Source organism: Rana temporaria, chromosome 2, assembly GCF_905171775.1.
Source record: "Rana temporaria chromosome 2, aRanTem1.1, whole genome shotgun sequence".
Lineage (NCBI taxonomy): Eukaryota > Metazoa > Chordata > Amphibia > Anura > Ranidae > Rana > Rana temporaria.
The window spans coordinates 269,998,803-270,023,866 of record NC_053490.1 but is presented as its reverse complement, the minus strand read 5'-3'; the positions used below and the strand labels follow the sequence as shown (position 1 = coordinate 270,023,866).

Genomic DNA, 25,064 nt, shown 5'->3' with positions numbered 1-25,064 from the left:
CATAAAGAGCTAGTATGCGGAGCACACTAGCTCATTATGCCTTTTGAAGTGATGTGGGTTTACTACTGCTTTGAGGTGATGGCATTCTTTTTTTTCTCAGAAAAAGTTTACTTTAAAAATTGTTGCCATTAGAAAAGCTACATGTTATTCAGTCAAATTTTTTAGTATCCTTTTTTATGTACCTTCAAAAGAGGATACTGCTAGATGCAAATGTAATCCTATTGACAATAAAAACGATGCACGTAGGACCACCATTTTAAAATAAACAAATTGGGCTTGAGGCAGCAGCCTGCCAGTGCCTGGTAGCGCAATCTCACTCTGTGTCACAGAGCTGGATCTAAATCACTGTGTAGCCGATGTAACAATGTCCCACCTCCTGTGACTCGCGGCACAATGATTCCTGGTGTTCTGTCAAAGTGCCCCCTCATTAAATAGTGCCCAGGACGAACTGCGCATGCACCATACATCATAGCACAACCGCTGGTTTAACGATCAGCTCAACTGACGTAACCACGGCGCAATCGCACATTGTAAGAGGTATCACTCGGGAGGCACAATTGAAATCTATACAAGTAGCGGGGGGAGACCGTAGTTCTCAGATTGTGCCTCGCTGTTGCGGGGTGGCTTTACAGTATGCTGATGGTTTGGTTTTGTCTGTGTTGCAGAGCAGGTTTGCTGTGTTGAACAGCCGGTTTTGCCTGTGTGAAAGGGCGGGTTGCAACACAGACAAAACCAGCCCTTCAACACAGCCACATGCCACCCTCCAGTAGCAACGATGCACCATCTGAGAATTACGGTCCCCCCCCCCCCCCATTACACCACACAGAACACAACATTTACAAAGGGTTAAGAAGTATTTTGGGAGATTGATATAAACTAAAAGGCTAATCATCGTACACCTTTCAGCCTGACTGTACAATCTTGTGCAGTGTAAATGCCTGCCTGGGCACTAACTCGGCAGAGTGTGCAGAGATTTAATCTGATTCTAACGGGGATGGCCAATTTGTCACTTGCTGGAAACACTGCTGCTGCTTAATCTTCCCACTCCCCCACGTCACACTCTGCCCATAGGATTTGTTACCGCATTCTCTTTTGCTTTCTATGAACTGAATTAGTTGGCCCCATACGCTTCTGTGGGGATGATTACTTCAGTTCAAACAGGGATTCTACTCAGGAACCATATTCCTTAAGGCAGCAGATTAACACTGGGGAGAAGGGAGATTTAGCGGAACTGTTCCAAGCAAAGAAAAGCAGGGAGGTAAGGTTAGAAGTGCTGTCAGGTTTTTATTGCTGACTTGCTCCCGGTTTACTTTTAACCACTTCAGCTCCTTTTTTTTTTTTTTTTTTTTTTTTGTGATGCTGCACTGCGTTGCTTTGACCTGCAATTGCGCGGTCGTGCAACACTGTGTACCCAAATTAAATGTCCCCCCCACAAATAGAGCTTTCTTTTGGTGGTATTTGAGCACCTTTTTATAAACAAAAAAACTGACAATTTTGATAAATCAATATTTTTTTGCTTTCTGCTTTAACGGCCAATTCACACCAGACACAGTTCAGTTCCGAGTTTTTATGCACTAAAAATGCATGCACAGTGTTTTCCATGTATTCCAATGGCTCTAGTTCACACCATGCAGTCAGTTTCCGGTGCAGAAATGGACTGGAACTGACTATATTGGTGCAGAAAAAAACGGAACTGCATCTGGTGTGAACTGGCCCTAAAACATACCCAATAAAAAAAATGTAAGCTAGTCTCCATCAGTTTAGGGCAATATGTATTCTGCTACAAATTTTGGTAAAAATAATTTTGAGTTTGCACAATAACAGGAATAGAATGGAATAATTCCAATGAGGGACATTTTTCCCGTGACAACTGTTTAAAGTGTCAATAAACCCACAACAGTAAAACCAGTCTGTATATGCAGTCTGTTGTGGCCCACGACCTCCTGCTAGGGTTGCCACCTCATCCCTTTAAAACCGAACACATATTAATTACACAGGTTCTGTGGCTAATTAAGGTGGTAATTAGACTCATTTGGTGCCTTACCTGCATTAAATTAGCCTCAGAACCTGTGTAATTCATATGTGTTTGGTTTTAAAGGGATGAGGTGGCAACCCTACCTCCTGCTCTAGGATGGAATAGAATACTGTTATTAAAGGTAAGTTTATTACTAAAATTATTATAAAAATTACAGTGTATGTATGGGCATATCTGTTCTGCAGTGGTTACTGGGCTTTCAAACTGATCCGCAGGTGCAGAGCAGTGCGGGTTACCTGCACTGAGCCATAGACTTCTATTACCTGCGAAGTTTGGTGCACTTTCTGAAAGTTCACTACACATACAGGATATAATAGAAGTCTATGGACCCTCCATTCACCTCTAAGGAGTGGCAGATGTAAATGGACTTGTGCCCATTAACAAATACCTACCTCCAATCCGATCCGCAAGAAAAAAAGAGTAGAGTAGGCTCCGCTCATTGTGAACCGCGACCGATTACCAAGTCGCTTAAGTGGCCCTCGCTCTTCAAAAGGTTGGGCACCCCTGCAGTAAAACATGCTTGTTATACTTACTGTGGAATCTAAAGGGTTAATTATTTTATGTAAAAAGGCTGTTTGATCCTCCCCTCTTTCCACTGTCCCCTAATGGTGGGGGGAGTTACAAGCACCAATTATTTATTTAATCCCCCTCCCGTGGCTGTCAGGGAGATCGGTGCTTGTAACTCCACCCCCCAACCGCCGTACCGCTCACCCCTGTCTGTCCCCCCTCTGGGCTCCCTGTGTCCTCTTCCGCGTCCTCCGTGTCCCAATCCATTCTATTCTCTAAGTCCCCCTGCATCCTTTCCAGGTCGTCCTCCGGTCCCTACACCCCATGTCGTCCTCTGGTCCCCCATGTGTCATGCTCTCCAGCTCCTCCACCGGTCTCCCCCTGCCCTGGATCCGTCAGGATGGGAGAGTAGAGGAAGGAGCCAGTAAATCTGCCATTTACCAGCTCCTTCCTTTTCTGAATGGACAGGGTCAGTGATCATTGACTGTCAATTCATCATAACTGGAACATTGAATCCTGTGTTTACGATTCTTCAGTTTATGAATGGACAGGAGCCTCTGTCTTCTGTCCATTCATCTTCAGTGCAGCTGAGGCTGCAGAGAAAGGGACTGTGAAATTTCTGTCCTCAGTTCCTTTCCCTGTCTCAAAGGGGAGCTGTCAGGGGTCTGTTTAGACCCTTGTTGGCTTACCAAAGCCCCCCCAACAGGGCTGAAAAAAAAATGAAGGAAAAAAAATTCCAGTGTCGCTGCTAGTGTATGCAGTACCGCATGTGGCCAGAGGTGGGGGACACGCCGGAAACACTCTGTAACAGAGTGTTTGTCTCCGCGCATCATCAGCGCCCCCACGCCTCTGGCCACATGCGGTACTGTACACCCCAGAGGCTTGAATCCTGCTAGCCCACCCTTGCAAATCGAGTCAGGATTTAAAAAACAAAACAAAAAAACAGCTTGTATTGCGAAAAGCTTTCAAAACTGATTTACACACAATCCAAGGTTTTACTATACTTGGAAAAATAAGTATTGGTATCGGTGCAACTCTACTTGTAATTAAAGCTGTATGATTAATTGTTAAAAAAAAATGCGATCTTGATCAACCCCCATCACTATCTCTATGCAGCATTTACATCATTCATTCATGTAAGTGCAGAGATGTTCTGTACTGGCTTAGAGCTGGCAAAAACAATTTAACTTGACAGATAGTAACTGAACCGTTAGTTTTGCCGCATTTACTAGTTGTGTTTTCGTTTTTAGAAGTGTTATAAATTTAAAAAAAGTGTGTGTGTGTGTGGGTGTTTTTTTTTTTTTTTTTTTTTAATATTCAAATAAGAAAAACGTCAAACAAAATTCGAGTTACATTTTACAAGCCGTTGCAGGCATTCGTCCTGAACGCATATTTTTTTTTTTTTTGCGTTCCAAAAAATTCTTATAAATTCAACTGCCTAGAAACTGCTATAAACAACCCTGTGTGCATGTACTGGTAAGATAGCAGGGGGAGAGTTCAGAGGCAGCTGAAAAAAACAAACAAAAAAAAACGCCCAACTGCTCCTAAACGTCTGTTTACCAGCAGCAGTGTACATGAGGCCTAAGTGCTGGTTCACCCTGCAGCGTTGTCTGAGATGCGATTCACACTGCAGTGCAAATCGCATGCAATCTCTGTGCAATGCAATTTCACCCATACAGAGAGTATGGCTGAAATCTTATCACATTAGGACAAAACTTGCATAGTCAGTTTAACCACTTGGAGGAAGCACGGGCGGTCGTTCCTTCAGATCGCATGGTCCGATGACCTCTTCGGTGCAGTATACAATAAATATCTCCTAAACCGCGCACTTTTTGGAGACATTTACAGTACCCATTAGGTAAGCCTAGAATAAGACTTGCCTATAAGTACAAATACAGGGAGGTTTACAACCTCTATTAAAGCGGGAGTTCACCCATAAAACAATTTTTCCCCTTAGATCAGGGGTCTTCAAACTACGGCCCTCCAGGTGTTCAGGAACTACAATTCCCATCATGCCTAGTCATGTCTGTGAATGTCAGAGTTTTGCAATGCCTCATGGGATTTGTAGTTCTGCAACAGCTGGAGGGCCGTAGTTTGAGGATCCCTGCCTTAGATGGATGCTCGTTTTGTCTAGGGGAATCGGCTAGTTGTTTTAAAATATGAGCTGTACTTACCGTTTTCGAGATGCATCTTCTCCGTCGCTTCCGGGTATGGGTCTTCGGGAGCGGGCGTTCCTTCTTGATTGACAGTCTTCCGAGAGGCTTCCGACGGTCGCATCCATCGCGTCACTAGTAGCCGAAAGAAGCGGTGCGGCTCTATACTGCGCCTGCGCACCGACGTTCGGCTTCTTTTGGAAAATCGTGACGCGATGGATGCGACCGTCGGAAGCCTCTCGGAAGACTGTCAATCAAAATAGGAACGCCCAGTCCCGCAGCCCATACCCGGAAGCGGCGGAGAAGATGCATCTCGTAAACGGTAAGTACAGCTCATATTTTAAAACAACTAGCCGATTCCCCTAGACAAAACGAGCATCCATCTAAGGGGAAAAAGTGTTATGTACGGGTGAACCCCCGCTTTAAAGTGGATGTAATCCCGTATATGTATATATGTATGTATATATGTATGTATATATGTGTGTATATATATATATATATATATATATATATATATACACACATATATATATATATATATACATATATATATATATATATATATATATATATATATATATATATATATAGATATATATATATATATATATATAGTTTTAAGGCTTACATCTTGTACAGGATTTAATTTCAGTAGTATACATGCGGGACCCCAGAGAATAAAATGGTAGTTGTTGCTATATATTTTAGGTAACACTGTATTTGCACAGTGGTCCATCAAACACAATTTTTTTGAGAAAAAATAATTCAATGAATTAAAAAAAATAGTAAAGTTAGCCCAATTTTTTTGTATAATGTGAAAGATGATGATATGCAACAAGAATCGTGATCTTTATTCTAAGAAAAAAAATAATCGTGATTCTCATTTTAAGCCAGAATTGTGCAGCTCTACTTGTAATGATGGGATCACATGTTGTGACTACAGTTTGTAGTGTCGTATCTGATTGCGTCCCCTATGTCCATGCATTAATCCACCTAATGTAACCATATTAAAGTGGTTGCAAACCCTTTTTTGTGACTTCTACCTATAGGTAAGCCTTATTCTATACTTGAAAAAAAGAAAAGGTACCCCTAGGGGCTTTGAGTTGCAGCAATAAGTAAAGATAATACAGATAGTGACATTTTGTATAAAAGTGTAAAGTTTTATTAGTTTGGTATCAAGTGTAAAAAATTTATCTGATAGGAATCTAATGTAAGGGAGAAATGCACGAGTATTAGCCTTTGTTTCTATGTCCTTCTCGGAGCTCATGTCCTGATTCCTATCAGATAATTTTTTACACTTGATACAATTCAAACTGTAATAAACTTTATACTTTTAGACAAATTTTCACTGTCTGTATTATCTTTACTTATTGCTGCAACTCAAAGCCCCTAGGGGTACCTTTCTCTTTTTCAAGTTCTATCAGGGGTGTGCAGCATTATGCTGTTAATTTGCAGGGAGCAAAACCCATCGGGGTTTACTTCCTCTTTAACCAGAGGCATAAGCATCTTTCTCATTGGCGTGAGAGGAGAGGCACTTTCAAGGCACTATTTTTAGCGTTATAGCGCTTGCAAAGCGCCTCAGTGTGAAAGCGGCCTTTATGTAATGAAACCCATCTCTTCCAGCATGGTAAGCCCATGTAAATGCTCTCCCCTGAAGAGCACTAGACTGAGAGACCCAAGGATTGTGGGATATATTGTTTGTTTATAGGAGGTGACAGTTTAGACTACAGACAGGTGGCATGCCTCATGTTTCAAACAAACATATTTCGGACACTAGAATGTGAAGGTTTACTTTAGTACAGGCTGTGCATATACAGGGCAACTAATAACACCATGAAAATACATGATCAATGCATATCCTTTACTGGTAAAACCCATACAAGATGCAGGTAGGTCAATTTATAATACCTTTTCAGAGGGGAATTCTCTCAGATTAGAAAGATCTCCTCCTTGCTTCTTGTTGTCTGCTGGACAGGAAGTTGTATAATGTATATACCATTAAAGTGGTTGTAAACCCACTGGATAAAAAAAAAAACTGCAAGACAAATGCATAATGAGCTAGTATGCATAGCCTTAAATACTCGCCTTAGATCGAAGCTGTCCCCGTACACAGCTCCAGACATCGCTACCGGAGTTTGTTCCGGATATCGCGGGCTCCGTCACTGTAATTGGCCAGAGCCGCGATGACGTCGTGAATGCGTGCGGGAGCCACCGGTATTGGCACACTAACTGAAGCAATGGTGATACTGGGGATATGTCCTAAACTGTGTAGGTTTAGGACATACCCAGGGTAGCTACAGGTAAGCTTTATTATAGGCTTACCTGTAGTCAAAAGTGGATTGTAATGCAGCGTACATACGATCATTTTTCGGGTTGTTAAAAAAAAACCTACGTTTTAAGGGTCTAGAAAAAACGTTTTTTTTTTCAACCCGATCATTAAACCGGTCTTGCCTACACACGATCGTGAAAAAAATGCTCTAGCAAAGCGCGGTGACGTGCAACACAGATGACACTATTCGGATGACACCACCCTTTTGGGCTGATTTTGTGTTAGTAAAAGACGATTCGCGCTTTTCTGTCTGTTACAGCGTGATGAATGTGCTTACTCCATTACGAACGGTAGTTTTACCAGAACGAGCGCTCCCGACTCATAACTTGCTGCTGGGCATGCGTGGATTTTTCATGTCGTTAAAGCCCACACACGACCATTTTTTACAACCCGAAAAGCGACAACGTTAAAAACGTAGTGAAAAAATAGAGCATGTTCGAATTTTTATTTTTTTTGCCCGTTTTTCATAACCTGAAAAATGCTCTGAAGACCACACGATTGTTTTTAATGACGTCATTTTTTACAACCCGAAAAATGATCGTGTGTACGCGGCATAAGGGTTTACAACCACTTTAAAGTGTAGTATACTGCAACATTTTAAAGCGGTGATGTCCATCTACTGGGATGGATTTGAGTAAATTTTTAAAGATTGAAACGCATCAGGGCCAGTTCACAACATAGAAATGTTTTTGATGCTTTCCAGTGCATTTTTTTCCCCTCTCTACTTTTTTTTTTTTTTATCCTTCACCTGCTCTGTGTGTGTGTGTGTGTGTGTGCGTGTGTGTTTTTTAGGTGAATTCCAGTTCATTTTTGGTGCGTTTTACTGAATTCCAGTACAGTTCAGTGCAGAAATTTTTTTTTCCTCTGGAATGCACTTCAACTGACCACACTGGTGTGAACTATGCCATTGAAAACAATGTAACCTTCTATGCAGACAAAAAAAGAAAAAAAAGCACTGGACTGCATACGGTGTTGACTGGCCCTAACTTTTCCAAAGAAATAGTTACAAGACGCCCGACTTCCTGTCAGTCTTGTGACTAAATTTAGCAGATGTCATGTGACCAAAAATCTAGTTTGGTCATATGACCAGTGCTATAATCTTGGAGCATGTGAGCACATTTATTTTTTCCCAGGTATGCATTTCATTCTTCACTTTTTTTTTTTTTTTTTTTTTCTTCACTCTTTTTTTTATGCATCCTAGCAAGTTGGTCAACATGGCTTGCTTTTTACATTTGCCTATAGGTAATGTGAAAATCAAATTGTCTCAGTTTGACTCTAAATTTAAAGGCCAATGCCATCTTTTTTGCCATGTTGCATATTCTACCCATATATAGGATGTAAATGGACTCAAGTCTGTTTACATCTGGCTGCCTATAGAGCTAGTATGGGTCCATCCGTGTCTGCTGAGTGAGTGTGGACACAAACTGAACACACAGAAAAAAACCCTGACATCATCCCGCTCAGCTCTGAATCAGCAGGTAAATCGGATCCCATGCTTAGTGGAAGCGGCTCTGTGGTTGCAGTGCTTTACAGACCCCTATGCAAAAAATAAGGCACAGTTCCCCTTCAAATATGGGTGTATTTATTAGTCTCTGAAGTACTTTTAAATGGACAAGATGCCACCATTATCTATGGTGGAATGGTGGTTCTCTTTCTTCCTTTAAAGGGAAAAAAAGAAAAGCGGGTACATATAGGCTGCCGTAACTGATCTCTTACAAGTATGCTAGTTTCCTGGCTTCCATGCTGAATCCGTGGTTGCAATACTGTATGAAGGTATACGAATCAGAGCTCGGATTTTGTTCTTGTTCTGATTCTGTCACCTGAAAGTATTGATGTTATAGACAGCCAGGCAACTAGCATTTTTTTTTTGTATGCATCCTTCATCTTTCATCGTTTTTCATCTAAAATCCAAAAGCCTTTGCACACAAAAAAAGGAAATCTTTCCGAACCTTTCTCATCTATATTCATATTTCATATTTTCAACCCTCTTAGGTGTTTTTGTGCATATAAATGTTCTAGTGATCATTTTTTTTTTGTAGATCTTTTAGCATTTTAGAAAATGCTGTGATGTATGCACACTGTAATATGCCATTTGTTGTAAGAGCTGGGGAGGAAAAGAAAATCATTGACCCCTGTTTTGTTTGCAGCCGGGAAAACCCTTCAGATCTTTAACATTGAAATGAAAAGCAAAATGAAGGCTCATACCATGACGGATGATGTCACCTTTTGGAAGTGGATCTCTTTGAATACTGTTGCTTTAGTAACCGACAATGCTGTGTATCATTGGAGCATGGAGGGAGAGTCGCAGCCAGTGAAGGTGTTTGACCGGCATTCCAGCCTGGCAGGATGCCAGATTATTAATTACCGGACAGATGCCAAGCAGAAGTGGCTGCTTCTAACAGGCATTTCTGCTCAGGTGAGAGATGTCTCTGTGGTGTAGCAATTGTTTTTGGGTGCAAATAATAATTTATGATGAATATTCTAAATGATCAGGCAAAACGTATACACAGAATGTCTTGTAATGTAGGGGCCACATGCTCCCTTCCTTACATAAATGCTGCCTCCCATCACAGAATGGCTGTCAGAATGACTCATCCTCTAATACAGGGAGGGATGTGGGAGTTTGACACATCCATTCTTGTCAGCAAGTTAATACAAATTCAGTTTGCTATTGTTTCCAGTAAGAAGTATGTCTGGATGCTTCAACTTCAATTGTAAAATATTCACAGTTAACTGAGGCATAGTTTATTGAAATCTATGGATATATTAATCATACGACATAGAACTTTAGTAGTTGTTAGCACATGCATTGGTACACCAGAGTCTCTTGCCTGATTGTTTGTTGCTGTTAAAATTTGTTCTCGGATTTATGGATTTATATCAAATCTCTACTTCTGTTTCCAGTATTTTTCCATGCTCCTTACATTGGATGTAGATTTAGTCCATGCACAAATGATACTAAAAGCCATAGTTATGTATTATGCATCTACTTTTTTTTTCTACACCATTAATGTCATCAATAAACTACCTGCAAATGACACCAATAGCATATCACTGTACAAAACAGATGAACAAAATGTAAAAAAGGCGCTATGAAAAAAAGTATACTTTCTTTCTTTCTTTCTTTCTTTCTTTCTTTCTTTCTTTCTTTTTTTCTTTCTTTCTTTTTTTCTTTCTTTCTTTTTTTCTTTCTTTCTTTTTTTCTTTCTTTCTTTTTTTCTTTCTTTCTTTTTTTTTTTTTTTTTTTTTTTTTTTTTTTTTTTTTTTCTTTCTTTCTTTTTTTCTTTCTTTCTTTTTTTTTTTTTTTTTTTTTTTCTTTCTTTCTTTCTTTCTTTCTTTCTTTCTTTCGTTCTTTCTTTCTTTCTTTCTTTCTTTCTTTCTTTCTTTCTTTTCTGACTTTGGTGAAATAACTAACTTAAGCACTTTGTTTCTTCTTGTACAGCAAAACCGCGTTGTTGGAGCTATGCAGCTGTACTCTGTGGACAGGAAAGTGTCTCAGCCTATTGAGGGACATGCAGCCAGTTTTGCTCAATTTAAAATGGAAGGAAATGCTGAAGAGTCTACCCTGTTTTGCTTTGCAGTTAGAGGACAAGCAGGTGGAAAGGTAAAATTGTCTGTGTAGTTTTTAATTTAGGGTAGGAACAAAAAATCTGGTTTAGAGCAGTGGTCTTCAAACTGTAGCCTGGGGGCAGATGCTGCCCTTTACTTGCCTTTATCTGGCCCTTGGGGCACTTTTCCTCTTACTGATGCAAGACACTTCCTCCCACTGACGCCCAACAATGGGGCATAATTTCTGTTACTGACATCAACAGGGCACTATTTCTTCCAATGATGCCAGCAAATGGGGTCTATTCCTCCCACTGACACTAACAATGGGGCAATATTCTGCCACTGACCTCAGCAAGAAGGCACTATTCCTCCCATTGACACTAACCATGGAACACTATCATCCCACTAACATCAACAATGGTGCACTATTTTCACTGACACCAACAATGAGGCACTATTCCTCCCATTGACACAACAGGGTACGCCGTTTCCACTGACGCCACCAATGAGGCACTGTGCCTCCCACTGACACCAACAATGGTGCACTATTCCTCCATCTAATGCCAAAGATGCATTGTTTACTCGCACCAACACACTTTTAACTTCCAATGGCCACAGTCCAGCCCCCCTCAAATCCGAAGGACAATAAACTGGTCCTTTCTTTAGGAAGTTTGGAGACCCCTGCTTTAGAGTAAGGGGTTTCCCATCCTAGGGGCCTTCTTGCCCTCCTGAACTTTTATCGTTTTCAGGAGCTCAGATCGCTGGTAATACATCGGCTTCGAACATCTGCCGATTTGCATTTTTACTTACTGGATAGCTTAACCACTTAAGGACCAATTCACGCTGATATACGTTGGCAGAATGGCACGGCTGGGCACATACATGTACGTGGATGTCCCACGATCGGTCCCCGGAGCTGAAGAACGGGGAGAGCTGTGTGTAAACACAGCTTCCCCGTTCTTCACTGTAGCGCTGTCATCGATTTGTGTTTCCCTATAAAAGTGAACACACTATCGATGACGTCACACCTACAGCCACCCCCCCTACAGTTAGAAACACAAATGAGGTCACGCATAACCCCTTCAGCGCCCCCTTGTGGTTAACTCCCAAACTGCAATTGTAATTTTCACAGTAAACAATGCATTTTTAATGCATTTTTTGCTGTGAAAATGACAATGGTCCCAAATATGTGTCAAAATTGTCCGAAGTGTCCGCCATAATGTCGCATTTTACGAAAAAAATCGATGATCGCCGCCATTAGTAGTAAAAAAATAAAAATAAAAATGCAATAAAACTATCCCCTTTTGTAAATGCTATAAATTTTGCGCAAACCATTTTATAAACGCTTATTGCGATTTTTTTTTAAACCGAAAATAGGTAGAATACGTATCGGCCTAAACTGAGGGGATATTTATTATAGAAAAAAGTAAAACATATTCAAAATTGTCGCTCTATTTTTGTTTATATCGCAAAAAATAAAAACCGCAGAGGTGATCAAATACCACCAAAAGAAAGCTCTATTTGTGGGGAAAAAAGGACACCAATTTTGTTTGGGAGCCACGTCGCACGACCGCGCAATTGTCAGTTAAAGCGACGCAGTGCCGAATCGCAAAAACTGGCCGGGTCCTTTATCTGCCTAAAGGTCCATGTCTTAAGTGGTTAAAGGGGTTGTAAAGGTACAATTATTTTTTCCCTAACTAGCTTCCTTTACCTTAGTGCAGTCCTCCTTCACTTACCTCATCCTTCCATTTTGCTTTTAAATGTCCTTATTTCTTCTGAGAAATTCTCACTTCCTGTTCTTCTGTCTGTAACTACATACCGTAATGCAAGCTTTCTCCCTAGTGTGGAGAAAGCCTCTTGAGGGTAAAGGGGGCGAGCAGGAGTGTCAGGACGCCCACTAACACACAGCCCATTCTCTATCTGCAAAGTAGAGAGCGTCTTGACCCTCCTGCTGGCACCCTCCCCCCTCAAGAGCTTTTCTCCACACCAGGGAGAAAGCCTTGCATTACTGTGTGTAGTTACAGACAGAAGAACAGGAAGTGAGGATTTCTCAGAAGAAATAAGGACATTTTAAAAGCAAAATCGAAGGATAAGGTAAGTGAAGGAGGCCTGCACCAAGGTAAAGGAAGCTATTTAGGGAGATAAAAAATGTTTTCTTATAATGCTTGGGACTTCAGTCAGTTGAAACATTTTTTTTTTCCTTTAACAGGAGTCATAATAGTTGAAATACGTGGCTTGGTATAATTATACATATACATACACACATACACACACACGACGGAGCCTGCCCATGCCACCCCTCCACAGTATATCTGCAGGAGAGGGGCGGCAAGTGGTTAAAATTCAAAGTACTAACAACATCGTACCCAAATTGTTAACTTCACTCCTCCCAGGACCTCCTGCACTCTACCTCCCTTATCTGCTTCTCCCATGCTCGCCTCCTGGAAACATGTGAAATGTAAATAACTGAATATGTTGCTTATTTTTCCTTCAACAAAGGGAATTACATTTTACATGTCTTAATTTGCAGTTGCATATTATTGAAGTTGGAACACCACCTACTGGAAACCAGCCTTTCCCCAAAAAAGCTGTAGACGTGTTCTTTCCACCAGAAGCCCAGAATGACTTTCCTGTTGCAATGCAGGTATGTTAATTCCTCCATTAGCCATCAAATGGATTTTTCACTTGAATGCTACATTGCTAAAAATGTTTGTCAGAAACGGTAGTGCTTTGTTTATCCTAAACCGCTTTAAATAATCATCTGTAAAGTGTGTGTGTGTGTGTGTGTCTTCTTGCAGCCTCTTAATAGTATGATAAAGTCGACCTTTTAATTGTCAACAGTCCTAACTCTGTGCACATGCTCAATGTTACAGATCAGTGGGAAACATGATGTTGTCTTCTTGATTACAAAATATGGGTACATTCACCTTTATGACCTTGAAACTGGTACCTGCATCTACATGAACAGAATCAGTGGAGAGACCATCTTTGTCACCGCACCCCATGAAGCCACAGCAGGAATTATCGGTGTGAACCGAAAGGGCCAGGTAACGGTTTAATCTTGGTGAATTATAAAGTGTAATTTATATATCAAACACAGCATTTATGTCAACTTATTGTGTTGGTCTTGAACCATTTTTAATATTTCGTCATTCACCCCAAATGCCTCTGTGGCAAGACCTGTTCAGTCTCATATCCATGCTTTAATATGTGAAAGGGTGTATTCCCCCCCAAGGATGATGCTTGCTTTGTAGTGGTGACTCTGTGAATGTTCCTTGTAGTTGAAGTTTGTTAGTTCTACCAATGTGTATGGGTTTTTTTTTTTTTCATAGTTATGTACTCACTCTTTTTCAGGTGCTTTCTGTTTGCGTAGAAGAAGAAAATATAATACCCTACATCACCAATGTTCTTCAGAACCCTGATCTAGCTCTGCGTATGGCTGTCCGCAACAATCTGGCTGGAGCTGAGGAACTATTTGCTCGCAAATTTAATACTCTATTTGCACAAGGAAATTATTCAGAAGCAGCAAAGGTGGCTGCAAATGCACCAAAGGTAAAAATAAAGTATTCATCTCTTGTTTGCCCTAATGTGTTGGTTGCAGAAGCAGATTAAAACGCAGCTTTACTGTGGAAAGTGGAAAATTATTAGAACCATTGTAAAATCTCTACTGTTTCCCCCCTTATATTCTGGTGAAATCTCCCGAAAATGGTCATAGAGTGCTATAGAAACCCCGGCAAAAGTCTTGTATTCTGCCCCACTCTAAGCAAAGTGAAAAAAATGGAATTGAACTTTTACACTAGTGCCATAGGAAGGTTGACTTGTTATGTATAGTAACAATACCTATCTTCCTTATTTTTTTAATAAACTATTTACAAAAGATTGGTAAACTTATTCCAGTTAGAGCAGGTTATATAAAAAATTGATAAGTAAAATATGACCCCCCCCTTTTTTTCCCCCTCTCAATTTTAGGGTATACTACGTACACCGGACACAATACGCCGATTTCAGAGTGTTCCTGCTCAGCCAGGTCAGACCTCACCACTCCTGCAGTACTTTGGCATTCTCTTGGATCAGGGCCAACTCAATAAATACGAGTCTCTGGAGTTATGTAGACCTGTACTTCAGCAAGGTCGCAAGCAGCTTCTGGAGAAGTGGCTGAAGGAAGACAAGGTATATTTGAAAGGAGTAGTTTCAAAGTACAAAAATGTTAATGTACCCCTAAGCTCAAATGTATTTTTCATGAGTAGAATGCAAAGTCCTTCTTTTTTATATTTGATTATATACGTTTGCATATGCATTTGAGCCTGCAAGGAATTGCAACCCTGCTGGTGGTTGTAGTGCACTGGCTCCTGAAGACTTTCTTGAGCTTTATGCCCCTACTGAAGTTACAAAGCTACAGTACGTGTCCGTGGACTATTAGTGCTCTAGTACAAGTCCCAGATGTTTGAAATTTATACATTCTCTGATCTCTGTGAATGAATGGTGTGGTAGTGAAAATTACAGTAGGCTTTGGGAAGAACAGCCTCTGGACCCTGTAAGGAGCCTCTTGGCACCATATTACACCCTAAATTTATCAAAGGTGGGCTTAGCCTTTAAAAGGCTTTATTTATTTGAAACCTCTCTTCAAACATTTAGTTGCATTCATTGCACACTTTGATAAACAAAAAAGAAACCCAGAATTGAATTTTAGTTTGTTTAAAAAAATAAAAATAAAGACTTATACTTGACTTGATGCAGCATCGATCCGATACTGCATCTGTTTCCAGCCAGCTCGAAGACCAAGAACTGAGTGATCAAACACTGCTGATCGCTCAGCTTTTAGTCTTCAGGGTGCTAAGAGCTGGTGACTGTCAGTGCTGGGCTGTGGACAGGGTGGGAGCGGCTGACTCAGGCCGTAGCGACTCGCTGAGTGGCTGCGCCAGCTGGTGGTCCAGGTATTTGGGTGGACCACAACAGTATGGTTGATCTTTTCATAGCCTGGCCTGGCTCTGACACCTCCTGTTGACTGAAAAAGGGTTACAGACGTGCAGAATGAACTGTGATCCCCCAAGAAAAGAAAAGATTTGGTTATACTTCTTTAAATTGGTTATTAGGGGAGGATGCAGTCTGCATGTCTTATTTTAGAGTTTATGAAACTATTAGCAGTCCGGTACTGTAATGTGAAAAAAGGAACAGAATGCATTTAAAATTCTTGTTTCAAGTTATGTACTCAATGTAGTGGCAAAAAAAAAAAAATCAGAAATGTAGTCCTCTGCTAGCATTCATTTCCTTAATGGATGTCACTACAGTTCGCAACTCTGTAGCATCAGAAGTGGTGATGCACAAGGTGTTCAGAATCGCTGGCTTTCTTGAGTGCCTTATTTACCCCCTATGATGTCACTGACATTACATACTACACATGGACACAACTTTTTATATTCTTCCGTCTCGGGGAGCTGCGGTGTCTCAACGCGATTGGCACTGCGCTGATAAGCCATTCACCTCTGCAGCTAGGGGTTCGGATCCCGGTCTCGGCTACATGTGAATTTGAGTTTGGTGGTCTCAGCCCGGCTCCTGGTGGGTGTGCTATGCGAGGTAAGCCTGCGCTTAGTACGCCCACCCCCCTCCCACAAAAACCACCACACTTACACGCACTCGAAATTGGGTTAACATGCACGCACTTTGACCACGCGGTCTCTAAAAAAGAGAAGCGAAGGACTAACGGGGCTGGTTGAGCGGGCAAATCCTCTCGCTCCCTTATAGGGAGTCCCTCTGCCCCGTTGGGCTTCAAAGCGGAGCAGGTAGGGCGGGCTGTGTGGGAGGACCCCCTCACACACCCGCCATTGCCACCCGGGGCATGGAGAAAGGTGGCAGATTGCCTCTGGGGGAGGCCTGCCTACTCCCAACTCCTGCAGTCCGGCTCCTCTCTCGAGTACACGCACAAAAAACACTTATAAAAAAAATATATATATTCTTCAGTCTCATGTGTAATTTTATCTCCCAAGCTTGTTTTAATGTTGCTGGTTGTGCAGTGTTTTTGAAATCTGTATGCAAATAATTTTTCAGATGATGATGTGCTTTAAAACTTAAATATCCCAGCCACGTTTGAATTTTTTATGTAAAGTTGTATGTATTTTGCATTCTAACAATGCTTGGTTTAGAACTAGAACTTATTTGTTTTTACCATTAGCTGGAGTGTTCAGAAGAACTGGGAGATCTAGTGAAATCTGTCGATCCTACGCTGGCTTTGAGTGTTTACCTGAGGGCCAATGTTCCCAACAAAGTCATTCAGTGCTTTGCAGAAACTGGGCAGGTTCAGAAGATCGTGTTGTATGCTAAAAAGGTGAGTTAATAGAAGTATTTATTTTTGTTAATTAACAAAATGGAAAGTAAAAGAGCAGATGAGAAAATCAAATCAACATTTGGTGTGACCGCCCTTCACTTCAAAACGGCATAAATTCTAGGTACACTTGCACACAGTGTTTGAAGGAAATCCGGTAGCTAGGTTGCTCCAAACATCCTAGAGAATTGAAGCGGGGGTTCACCCAAAAAACATACAGTATTTTCACCGCCGATTCCGGGTATGTAATGTGCGGGACTGGGCGTTCCTAATTGATTGACATCCTTCCGACCGGCGCATACAGCGCGTCACGAGTTGCCGGACTGCGAGCCGGCTCTATATGGCGCCTGCGCACCGACGTTCGGCTTCTTTCGTCAACTCGTGACGCGCTGTATGCGCCGGTCGGAAGGATGTCAATCAATTGGGAACGCCCAGTCCAGCAGATTACATACCCGGAAGCTGCGGTGAAAATACGGTATGTACGGCAATAAAAAAAAAAAACTGCCGATTGTCATTATGACAACTCGGCTGAATGTAATGTTAAATTTTTTTTTTGGGGTGAACCCCCGCTTTAACTACAGACTACCTTTGGACGTAGGCTGCCTCAAATCCTAATGTCTCTGTGTAATCCCAGACAGACTCAATAAGCCCATAAAATCAGGGCTCTGTTGGGGCCAAACCGTCACTTATGGTATCAAAATATATATCACTCCACCATGGAATCAATAGTAACAAATATTAGATCATTTGTTGGTAACCTATATAGCACAGTAAGAAAGTCCCCCCCAAAAAAGTGTATAAGTGATCCACCATAAACGGAACATATATCAATACTACTCATGGGCTGAGAGTAATGGAGTCTTCCAAACGATCCTTCAATCAACCGAAAAAGAAACACTTCACCAAAACTCCACAGTGTGTGCAGATGAACCTTACCAGATGGTATGACAGCCAATAATGAAATGGTCAAATGCATTCTTCTAAACGTCAAAACCCGGATGTCCCTGAATCTCCAAATGCTCCCTTGCAGCGCTGCATGTTTATTTTATATACTATACATAACTCTAATGCCCTGTACATACGATCGGATATCTGATGGAATCTAATCCGATGGATTTTTTCATCAGTCTTGCCTACACACCATCAGTCAAAAATCCGACCGTGTCCAACGTGGTGACGTAAAACACTACAACGTGCTGAGAAAAATGAAGTTCAGTGCTTCCGAGCATGTGTCGACTTGATTCTGAGCATGCGTGGATTTTTGACCGATGGAGTTCCACACAGACAATCTTATTTTTTTTTTATCGTTTTTTATATCCATAGGAACATTTTAAAACATGTTCTATATTTTTTTTTCACCGATGGGAAAACAAACCGATGGGGCCCACACATGATCGGTTTGTCCGATGAAATTGGTCCGTTTTAATCAGACAAACTGATCGTGTGTACAGGGCTTTACTTCCACAGCACCTTTGTTTTATGCAGAATTAATTATTTGTATATTGCTGATTCTGCAAGCTAGTCTTTTCCGTATGTGATTTTAGTACAGGAATGCTTAATTCTTTTAAATGGTGTAGAAATTGATAAAATGACCCAAATGTGTTCTTAAGTCTAGCTGCTTTTTCAGGAGTTTTTTTATTCCCTTACTGCAATCCCTTTTGAATGATAGGTCCTAATAAGCGGTTTCCTTAAATTCTCAGCATAGTTTTAATGTATAAATAAAATGTACTTTTTCTGTGCAGGTTGGCTACACTCCTGACTGGATTTTCCTGTTGAGAAATGTCATGAGAATCAATCCAGACCAAGGCCAGCAGTTTGCACAAATGCTGGTGCAAGATGAAGAGCCTCTTGCTGATATTACACAGGTAAAATTCTTCACAAAACTTTTGACGCTGCAGTTCACTTGGGTTTAAGGTGACACATTCATAGGTTAGTAAAATATGCATTAGCATGGTTATTTAATACTGATTTTCTTTTTTTTTTTTTTTTCTTCCCTTTTCAGATTGTGGATGTATTCATGGAGTATAATCTTATTCAGCAGTGCACTGCATTTTTGCTAGACGCCCTGAAAAACAATCGTCCCAGTGAAGGCCCCTTGCAAACACGTCTACTTGAAATGAATCTAATGCATGCACCTCAGGTATATCTATCTAGAGGTTGGCACAATAGCTTATTTTATGTAGAGTATTTAATAATTTGTAGTAACTGTGATAATTTTACTTGTCAGTTTTTAGGTCATGTTGGTGTTCATGATCGTTTTTCTGTTATACTCTAGGTTGCAGATGCTATCTTGGGCAACCAAATGTTTACACACTATGACCGTGCTCACATTGCCCAACTCTGTGAAAAGGCTGGTCTGCTTCAGAGAGCTCTAGAGCACTTTACTGATCTGTATGATATCAAGCGGGCTGTTGTCCATACTCATCTTCTTAATCCAGAGGTAAGATTTTCAAGCAGCAGTGCACCCTTTTAAAATAAGCAGACAAAGTGTATAAATAAAAATGACTGTAACTACCTTTTTGGACTATAAGGCCCCATGCACATTGAGCTTAAACTGCAGCTTTTCCCCTGCCAGGAGAAAACTTTTCACATTTGAACCATTCCTGAACATCTAACTGTTTTAAAGGATAAAGAAAAAAGTGTAGCCTAATCTAGCCTCTAACTGTAGAAAAGATTTGCCCATTGAAGTCTTCCAGCACAACCTGTAAGGATAGTAATGTGGCAGCTGACATTTTTTGTTTAACGTCATTGACTTCAGGGCTGAAATTCTGGTTTTACTACCTTGTGAGGCTCTGGCCTGAAATAAACTATGCAAGACTTTTGAGATGAGACTTTTAAGATTTCACTGGCCACATGCATTATAGCGCCTGCAATGCGACCCAGTGTGAAAGGGGTCTAAGGCAGATTATTTGACAAACTCATCCACCATAATTTTACCCCATGATCATTTTTTATGTTTAACTACCCTGCTGAGAATGTTGTAGCAGGCAGTGCATATTATGCGTAGTAATGGTAATTGTGCTACATTCTCTTACACTAGTTTAGCGGACTAGGAAATCACAAAGATTTGTAAACTTGCAATTATGTAAAATTTTGTTGTCGAAAGAAGATGTACTGAAATTCCAACAAACAAGCAGCCCATTGCAATTATGAATTCCACTTGTTTGTTATATTTTCAGTGGCTGGTGAACTATTTTGGCTCCCTGTCAGTTGAAGACTCTCTGGAATGCTTACGCGCAATGCTGTCTGCAAATATCCGGCAAAACCTGCAGATCTGTGTACAAGTAGCTTCCAAGTACCATGAGCAGCTCTCTACTCAGTCACTCATCGAACTCTTTGAATCCTTCAAGAGTTTTGAAGGTATGTAAAATGAATCTATTAAATTTCATTAAATATTAATGTAGAACTGATGTAAGCTTAGCAGACATACTTTTAAATTTTTTGTTTCTTCAGAGTCAAATAGCTGATGCGATCACAAATAAGCTCTTATCAGCAATTAATTTTGCTTACTGTCTAATATAAAATTTAAAAAAAGGCCATATGTTTTAAGCCGGCCATAGATGATGTACTATTTTCTGCAACCATAGGTTGCAGGACAGAAACTCGCTCAATTTCCCCCATCTGAGCTATTGTGTTATCCGGGGAGAACAAAAAAAAACGAATGACAGATTGCAAAAGATAGTAGGACAAACCCCCAAAAATTCTTCAAATCTAAAATGGTAAAAAGGTCAGGTCTGAGCATGTAGGCCCTTTACAAAATAATCTAGAGTGGGTGACTGGGGACAAAGAGAAGGCAAATTTATTAAATACATTCTTCAGTTCTGTGTATACAAAGGAGCATGGGGGAGCTCATGTCCATAATGGGGGTGGTATTGACACAGCCCCAAATCCACAATGGCTCAAAAGTGATATGGTCCAGAAATATTTATAGTGGACGAACTTAAATAAAAATTAAAATAATAAGAAATAATGGTGACCGTTCAGCAATTCTAAGAAGGAAGGGGATACCCTCTTCCATAGCATATACATCTATAGGGAGGGCTACATTACCTCCTGGAAGTGTCCCGGGAAGAAAAGGAGAGGGGAGGCGCGTAGTGAAGGAAGTGAGGTGATGTTCAAGTTTTGAGGCAATACAACCGTTCCGTATAGAAGCCCCACCTTATTGGGAAGTTCACAGGTGCCACACCTTCTCAAATTTCCAGGGGCAGCCACAAATAATGTACTTCAGTTTGTAAAGAGGCAATCGTAGTTTTCCAAGAAGGCAGCAGGTGGAGCACAGGAGAACCATTTGCAGATGATTGCCTTTTTAGCGTAGAATAGTAAGCAAGAAATCAACAGCTTTTTACGATGCGATCTCTGAGCATCATCAGGGATTCCCAATAGAGCCAGCTCAGAGACGCAGATATCGAAAGGTCCAATTTTTTGTTAATCAGGTTAAAGAGCACCAACCAAAAGGTCTGTATCTCGGGGCACTCCCAAACCATTTGAAACAAATTACCTATCTGGGTTTGACCCAAAATGGGGTTTAGTGCATTTGCCATTGAATTGTATGATGAAGTGAATATAAATGATTCAAGTTTCTTCAATTATTTTCCTATTCCAGGACTTTTCTATTTCTTGGGTTCCATTGTCAACTTTAGTCAAGATCCCGATGTTCATTTCAAATACATACAGGCAGCATGCAAAACAGGGCAGATTAAAGAAGTTGAGAGAATCTGCAGAGAAAGCAATTGTTATGATCCAGAGAGAGTCAAGAACTTCCTGAAGGTAATTTATATTGAGAATGTTTGAAATTGTGACTTGACCTCCCTTTTTTGCTGTATATCCTTTTTTTGTGAATGAAATCTGCAGGAAAGTAAAATGGATGTGTTTGCCATAGTGGTCAATCAATGTTTAGGTGTTGTCATTGTGGTGCAGAGAATTCATCAGGTTATTATGGGGAACAATTGGTATGAGGGGGGGGGGGGGAACCCCTAAAGTCGGTAGTGTTTTATAAGAGTTATGCATGTACATTACAGCTACAATATTGTGCAGTAATGTACGCTGTATGCTTGTTGACTAGACTGGTATTTGCTAGGCTGCAGTAAAGGTATTGGGAGTCGCACATTTGCCTCTCAGATGGTGAGCACAGTTTTTTGTTTTTGTTTTTGGCAATAGGCCCCTTTTACACGGGCAATGCGATCAGGTCCCCCTGTCAGTTTTTCAGGTGGACCTAATTGGATCCTCCAGTCTCTTCTATGGAGCGGCAGATTTCAGTGTACACATGTCTGCTGAAACCCACCACCATACGATCTTGTCTGCCAAAAACAGACAGATGGGGGAACCTATTCCGCATCAGTAGATCGGGTTGAAATGGACAGGCGAGTCATTTACTGATGTAACTTTTAAGGCGAGGGAGTGGACATCCAGTGTTCTGGTTGTGCAGGTATTTGACAATGACCCTACAGAACCATCATAGGGCGGCTTCTACATATCCAGACTGGAATGTATGTTTTGCATTGCTCTCTTTGTACCTAGCCGCTAAGTCCACGTCATGTTTAGATGTTTTGCCTTATTTGATGTCTTCCCGCCATTAACATGTAACCATGGCTGTTGTGAACCGTGTTCCCATGTTTCTTTAAATAAATATAAGATTTGAAAAAAATAAATGGACAGGTGATTGTTTTGCATCTGATTGCCGTAGACGAGAGGGGCTGTGTTCATGTGCATGGACCTGTCATCCGACTGCTCAGCAGGGAAGATCCCCCGCTGAGCAGGCATATCCCGCTTCACAGAGGCGCCCGTTTGAAAGGGGGCCATACATTACTATAGTCACAGAGAGGGAGACCACTTTACTGTGGCTAGGTGTTTTTAAAGTGGTTGTAAACCCTTCACAACCACTTTTACCTACAGGTAAGCTTAGATTAAGGCTTACCTTTAGGTGCTCGAAATATATCTCCCAAATCTCCATGGTTTAGGAGGTATTTACAATTGGGACCGGCGCCGTTGTCTACGGCGCAGGCACACTTTAGAAACCTTTAGAAATGGCGAGTGTGAGTCTTTAAAGCGGATCTCCACCCTCATTTAAACTATAGCTCCATATTTCTACCGCTGCAAAGTAATCATGAATCGGCTATTTTGATTTTAATTAGCAAATGTGTACCTTATTTATGAGCCATGCTTCCGGTCTGCCCCCCCTCGGGTTTCCGACGGGTTTTCTGCCGTTTCCTGCGCTGCGCTGTGCCTGCTGGGAGCCAGTGTCAGAGCTCTCTAATTGTAATATTCTGCTCTGTTATCCAACATCGCGGGACTTCAGTTCTGTTGCGATGACAACAGAGACGCTCACGCCGCCGGTGTTGTATCGAAGTTGGTTTCCCCTGGCTTTCGGCTGCGATCGGAACTCCGCCCCTCCAGCCTGATGCAGACCAGCTCCTCCCGGCTCTGCCTCTGTAGCCGATCGCAACTCCGCCCCTCCAGCCTCCCAGTTTACTCCGCTCCAGCTCCGCCCACTGTCTCTCCTTGTTTCATTGCCCCCTTATACAGCTAATGGCACAACATTGAAAGAGCGATATGTGCCTGGCTTGCGACTGATTTAACCCTTTAAATTGCGCACTACCATGCTGCAATAGTGTGCATTGCAGGTCCATGGGGCTCTAATGCAAAGTGAATGGTGGCTGCACTGTGATCAGCTCACAACTGCATGTAATGCACACCACTGCGATGTGGTCATGCGGCATTTATTGGGTTATATTAAGAGGAAGAGGCAATACATTGATATAAAATGCCTCTAAAAAGCAAAAAAAAAAAGTGGATCGCTCTTCACCGCCTGATTTAACCCTTTAAATGGCGCACTACCATGATGCAATAGTGTGCATTGCAGGTCCATGGGGCATGCACACCACTGCGATGTGGTCATGCGGCATTTATTGGGTTATATTAAGAGGAAGAGGCAATACATTGATATAAAATGCCTCTGAAAAGCAAAAAAAAAAATGTGGATCGCTCTTCACCGCCAATTCTGATAACAAGCTACCTATTGCTATCAGACCTGGTTTCCTCATCCAATAAGGTTTCCATGGCACTTGATGGGTTAAATCAGGCGGTGAAGAGCGATCCACATTTTTTTTTGCTTTTCAGAGGCATTTTATATCAATGTATTGCCTCTTCCTCTTAATATAACCCAATAAATGCCGCATGACCACATCGCAGTGGTGTGCATGCCCCATGGACCTGCAATGCACACTATTGCATCATGGTAGTGCGACATTTAAAGGGTTAAATCAGGCGGTGAAGAGCGATCCACATTTTTTTTTTTTTTTGCTTTTCAGAGGCATTTTATATCAATGTATTGCCTCTTCCTCTTAATATAACCCAATAAATGCCGCATGACCACATCGCAGTGGTGTGCATTACATGCAGTTGTGAGCTGATCACAGTGCAGCCACCATTCACTTTGCATTAGAGCCCCATGGACCTGCAATGCACACTATTGCAGCATGGTAGTGCGCAATTTAAAGGGTTAAATCAGTCGCAAGCCAGGCACATATCGCTCTTTCAATGTTGTGCCATTAGCTGTATAAGGGGGCAATGAAACAAGGAGAGACAGTGGGCGGAGCTGGAGCGGAGTAAACTGGGAGGCTGGAGGGGCGGAGTTGCGATCGGCTACAGAGGCAGAGCCGGGAGGAGCTGGTCTGCATCAGGCTGGAGGGGCGGAGTTCCGATCGCAGCCGAAAGCCAGGGGAAACAGGTTTCCTTGGGGAACCAACTTCGATACAACAGTGCGCATCCACGAGATCGAGCGGTGGATGCTGGGACAGCATCCACCGCAAATAGGAAGTAGCTCCTTGTGGGAATCGAGCGCCCAAAGCCAAGATGGCCACGGGACGCAAACAAGAATAAAAGTATTTATTATGGACAGTAAGGCAGTAGAGGGAAGCGGTGAATAGCTGAAAGTATTCCGACCAAGTAATTAAATGGCTAACATGTATATCTAGTTAACTCTGTGTAAAAATACATTGGTCCCTATGAGATCGCGGGTGTCAGCGGATGTTCATCCGCTGACACCCGATCTCGCCCGCCTCCGCATTCCTCCGATTCTGCAGACGGAGGAAAACCCTATTTTTCCATCCGTCTGTGGATCGGATCGGATGAACACGGACAGACGGTCCGTGTTCATCTGATCCCCCCCCCCAT

The 25,064-nt window shown here is 41.7% G+C and overlaps 1 protein-coding gene across 4 annotated transcripts in view; it reads left to right on the top strand.

The window, feature by feature from the left end:
- The window catches only part of CLTC (clathrin heavy chain), a 104,108-nt gene that overhangs the window by 37,324 nt on the left and 41,720 nt on the right, over positions 1–25,064 (top strand). For all 4 annotated transcript variants that reach the window (XM_040336942.1, XM_040336943.1, XM_040336944.1 and 1 more), the window contains 12 exons: positions 9,172–9,440; positions 10,467–10,628; positions 13,104–13,217; positions 13,447–13,620; positions 13,928–14,125; positions 14,543–14,743; positions 16,743–16,895; positions 18,635–18,757; positions 18,895–19,032; positions 19,168–19,332; positions 20,072–20,252; positions 21,496–21,659. In XM_040336942.1, coding sequence (XP_040192876.1) covers positions 9,172–9,440; positions 10,467–10,628; positions 13,104–13,217; positions 13,447–13,620; positions 13,928–14,125; positions 14,543–14,743; positions 16,743–16,895; positions 18,635–18,757; positions 18,895–19,032; positions 19,168–19,332; positions 20,072–20,252; positions 21,496–21,659 — 2,042 coding nt within the window. The remainder of the gene's footprint in view (positions 1–9,171; positions 9,441–10,466; positions 10,629–13,103; positions 13,218–13,446; positions 13,621–13,927; positions 14,126–14,542; positions 14,744–16,742; positions 16,896–18,634; positions 18,758–18,894; positions 19,033–19,167; positions 19,333–20,071; positions 20,253–21,495; positions 21,660–25,064) is intronic.